Raw genomic sequence first — 5,029 nt, forward strand, 5'->3', positions numbered from 1 at the left:
TAATTGTGAGACAATCAGAATTGTTATAACAACTCATTCGATGTAACTTGCAAATTCGAAAACCCTTTTTCTCTTCTTTCCTTTCTCTTAACATATGGCATGTTCAAAGATATTTCTAGGAGATTTACCAGAATTAACAAATGGAATTATACAATATCTTCATCATGATTATAAAACACTATATTCGTGTATATTAGTTAATAGATTATGGTGTCATTCAGCAATTCCATTATTATGGGAAAATCCATTTTCAAATAAATTTCTTAAAAATTATCACTTTATTGAAATTTATTTACATAATTTAAATGATGATGATAAAATAAAATTAAATGAATATGGAATTAATAATGATTTAATTCCTTCAAATACATTATTCAATTATCCTAGTTTTATTCAACATTTTACTACACGTAAATTTAATAATTCTATTAGAAATTGGGAAATAACTATTAATCAACATTCCAATTATACTATACAATCATCAAACTTTATAAAATTTATTTATAAGTCATTATTTCTAATATTCATTGAAAATGAAGTAAATTTATATAGTTTAAAAGTTTCATTATTTACAGATGAAGAACGTGAATATTTTGTTGATACTCTTGAATTAATTTTACAAAATCAAAATTTCTTTAATAATATCAAAATTTTGAAACTAGTTTCTATATCAGCTGAAACTTTATTAAAATTTTCAAAAATTCTCAACTCTAATTGCAATTCAATTTCATCACTTTATCTTAAATTCTTATATCAATATTGTTTTGAATTCCCATATAATACTAACAATCAAATGATGAAATCAAGTTTATCACAAATTATTAATTCTCAAAAAAATCTTAAAAAGATTTTACTTAATTTTAATGGATTTCCTTTGTATAATTCATTATTATCATTAAAAAATTCTAATTGTTTAAATACATTAAATACAATTATATTTTATTGTATTAGTTTTAAAAATATAATTGTTTTATTAAATGAAGCATTTAATCAATTGAATGTTTTAGAATCAGTCCATATTATTTTTTGTTCTTATTTAAATACTGAATTTATTCAACAATTTATTAATATTACTAAACCATTTAAATTAAAATCTTTATTCTTGAATAAAGTATTACAAATTGAATCATTAGAACTTCTAATACAAATCTTTGGTAACAATATAGAAGATTTTGGAATTAAGAAAATAGATGAATCACAACAATTACTTCAATTGCTTGGATTAGTTATAACATATTGCTATAAAATTAAATTTTTATATTTATCTTTTTGGTTAAATAGTCAAAATATTAATTTAATATTTAATTTAATTGAAAATATTAAACAGAATCTTAAATATCTTTTCATTGAAATCTCTGATTTTAGTAGTGTTTATTTGAGTTCAATTTTATTACTAAATTTAGGACAAATTCTCCCTTTTAAATTAGAATATTTGAATTTGAATCTTGTAATTGACAGAAATGCTTTAGAAGCTTTCTTAAAGAATTCACAAAATACTTTTATTAAAAAATTGTTAATTTTTAATAGAAGTATGAAAAAAGGTGAAGATATTTTCCCTTGTATAAAGGAATATATTATGAAAAAGAAGAGGGTTAAATATTTGGCTATTTCAGATAATTTTTATGAAAACTCTGATTTGTCTCTCCTAGAAGATAAAGTAAATGAATCTAAATTATATGATGTTCAACTTTTAAATTATTTTAGTTTAAATATTAATATTGAAAATTTTATTTTTAATGATGATAATGTGCAATAATCTAAATCATTTCAATAAAATTATATCATTGTTAATGCTTTGAATTGTAATAATTTGTAGGGATTTATTATAAGTTCACTTCTTTCATGATACTTTAATTATTTTTAGTAATGAAGTAATTTTACTTATGCTTTAATTAGTACATAAATTAGCTGGTAATAAAACAATGTTATTATTTCAAAAAATATTATTTAAAAAATGATAAAATATGTTAAACCTAAAAGTTATTTGTTATTTTAATAACATTTATAATTGTTGCTTCAAAAAACGATTTTATTGATAGTTATATTTCTTTATTGTATTATTTTTAAATATAAATGCAGAAAAAAATCATCTGACTAAAATATATGGTATATGGGACATGTAGCCCTTGAACTTTTTCTATTACACACAGGGATTTTCAAAGGATTAGTATCAAAAAATCATAAATATCAATTATTAAAGACAGATAATATAGCATTTTAATTAGGCTAACTGAGAAATGCAATAATCTGGCATATCATGCATAAATAATTGGCATACTTTACATTGAATAGTTGCATAAGAAAAAAATTCCAGCCCTATGTATAAATAATTAGTGTGTATTTCATTGTATATTTGCATCAAAAAAAAAAGATATAGCTCTCAATAATCAATTCTTTTTTATTCTCAAATATTTATTATCCTATTAGACAATAAAATTTAGCAATAACCTATAACATATTGTAAGAAGGGTAATACTTTAATAATTTGTCACAGTAAAACAATGATCTTTTAACACATTACTTGCTTTTTAATAATGAAAAAACCAAGATATTATTCGAGTCACTTTAAAACTGTGATAAAAATAAAAGAAAACAGAATCATTTCTGGATTTTTCTGTATGATAAATAAATTTTCAAGGATAGTCTGATATTGAGCTCTCTCATTATTATTATCATTGATATATAAAAAAACATTTAAGGAACTTTATAACCCATTAAATATTTATTTGTACTTGATTTATGATAAAGAAGCAATTAAGTAATAAAATTATTTTTTCCTTTCTATAAGATAACGTGCAGAAATTAACAACAGCAAGTATATGAATCGTTCTGATTATCTTCATTTTTGATGTGTAATAATATTTAGTAACTTTGTTTCCAATAATGAGTAATTAGAATTTTTACTGATCATATTACTTAATTTATGTATTAATATTAATTATATTATCATAACTTATATGTTGAATAATGTATCTTGTTAATAAATAAAATAATATTTTTTTAAATGATCATGCAAAATAATGATTTCTTTTTTTAAAAAAATATCATGTGGTTATAAAATAAATTGATGATTTTTTTTAATATACAATTTCTAAAAATTTTTGTTTTGTTGGGTTTAAAATTTTAAAAAAGTTATGAATGGTCAGCTCAGGTTATTATGAATATAATGGGTAATTTATCTTCTTTATTGAAATATAGAAAGCTACTTCCAGAGATTTTTGTTTTTCTTATAATATTGTAGTCACTTTCTTTGCATAATACCAACTTAAATATTACTCATTAGGAGTAAACTAAGTTTGCTATTTTGTTTTTGTGATCGTGTAGTAATTCTTTTTTGAATGATAACTATTTCATTATTGATTATAAATTCATTATTTTTTCAGTTTTTTAATACATTTAAGCAATAAGTCTATTACTATCATTATATATATTTGCCTTTTCACTTTTGTCATCTTTTTCAGAAATATCATTATTATCAATCTTTTTCTGTTTTTTATATCTCCATAATAGAAATTTGATTATTTATTTCAAATTCCTTATTATCAATATTATAAATATTTTATTAGCATCACATCACCACTTGGCATCTGCTCATTAATTTTTTTAATTATCTGAATTTTTTCTTTTTATTATAAATAAATCTTCTGAGTGCATAAAATTGAAGTTTGGAAATTAGTTTTTAGTTGATTATCAGGAAAATTATCCAACAAATTTTGCTTCAACAAATGGTATTTCAATATCATCAAAGTCAAGAATCCCTACAATAAAAATAATTTTTCAATTTCCAATCTATGATGAAAGTATTCTGAAGTGTAAATTTGATCCAGTGTCAAATATAATTTGTATTTGAAATTTATTTTCCTTATTTTCAAAGATAGAATGTATTAAGGTAATTAATTGTTTATCTTAGATATATGTGATTATTTAATATTTATCAATGTCATTATTTTTTATCATTATTTATTATCTCTGGTAGTCTGATTTTTTTACTTAAGAATATAAAGTTATTCAGAGGTTAAATTAATGTAATGACGTGGATTTATAATTCATTTTTTTTGTTCTTTTAAATGCTTTATTCCAAGGTGCAGTTTGTTTACTATTTGCACATTCTTTTGCTTGGTGTTTTGCTGATTTCCAACACTTAATACAATATCCTTTGGTATTTTGAAGGTATTTCAGGACTGTTTACTATCCAATGTTCTTATATTCAGGTTCTTTGACTGATTCAACTTATGGATGTGATATACTGGCTAATTACAGTAAACTAATTATATGAAATTATTATCAGTTTATTTTTATTTTTATTTCAATGTGAATGAAGCTACATAGCTTAATTATTGTGTATTATCCACTATCAGAAGAACTGAACTGGTGTTGATATCTTGGATAGAATTAGATCTAATTTTAGATCTATTTCTTGTTGTGCAGTTTTATGTTTACATTTATTCTAATTGTGATACATCATTCTGTAAATTGCTAACATCTTTTTCAAACTTTCATTGTTGATTATTTGTATATTTATTTGTATACCAATTTTTCTAATCCTTCATACTTTATTGCTAAGGTGTTGTAAAGTACTTCCATTTTCTTAAGGTGTTCCCCTTAATTCTATGTACACACTTATTACTTAGTCTTTTTAGAATGTGAAATTGTCTTTCCTGCAAAATAATAGATATGGACTGCATTAGCTCTTCTCTTGTTATGCTGACTAGATGACCATCACCATTGACACCAATATATACAGATCTTTTGCTGTTACAACAAACCGCCTGAATTTCACCTGGAATGAAATAGATTTAATTTTTGTCATTGTATGATTGGACATTTTTACCAGATGTGATGGAAATTTGTAATTACTCTGGTTTTTATTTCTGGTTGTTTTTTATTGGGTGTGTTGTTATGATTTAATTGGATTACATGACTATAATTTGTAATGAATTCTTGAGTTTTATACATTGTCTTTGTAAGTAAAGTTTTTTGAAAATTTTATGATTATAAGGGTCTATTTTATGTTGAATATCACAATTTT

General features: G+C 22.0%; 1 protein-coding gene across 1 annotated transcript; it reads left to right on the forward strand.

The window, feature by feature from the left end:
* Positions 1-94: 94 nt before the first annotated feature.
* OCT59_001731 (uncharacterized protein) lies at positions 95-1,756 on the forward strand (the record flags this gene model as incomplete). The annotated part of the gene is made up of 1 exon (XM_025324217.1): positions 95-1,756. One exon carries the CDS (start codon positions 95-97, stop codon positions 1,754-1,756), a length of 1,662 nt encoding a protein of 553 aa, XP_025187374.1.
* Positions 1,757-5,029: the final 3,273 nt, after the last annotated feature.

Source organism: Rhizophagus irregularis, chromosome 10, assembly GCF_026210795.1.
Source record: "Rhizophagus irregularis chromosome 10, complete sequence".
NCBI lineage: Eukaryota > Fungi > Glomeromycota > Glomeromycetes > Glomerales > Glomeraceae > Rhizophagus > Rhizophagus irregularis.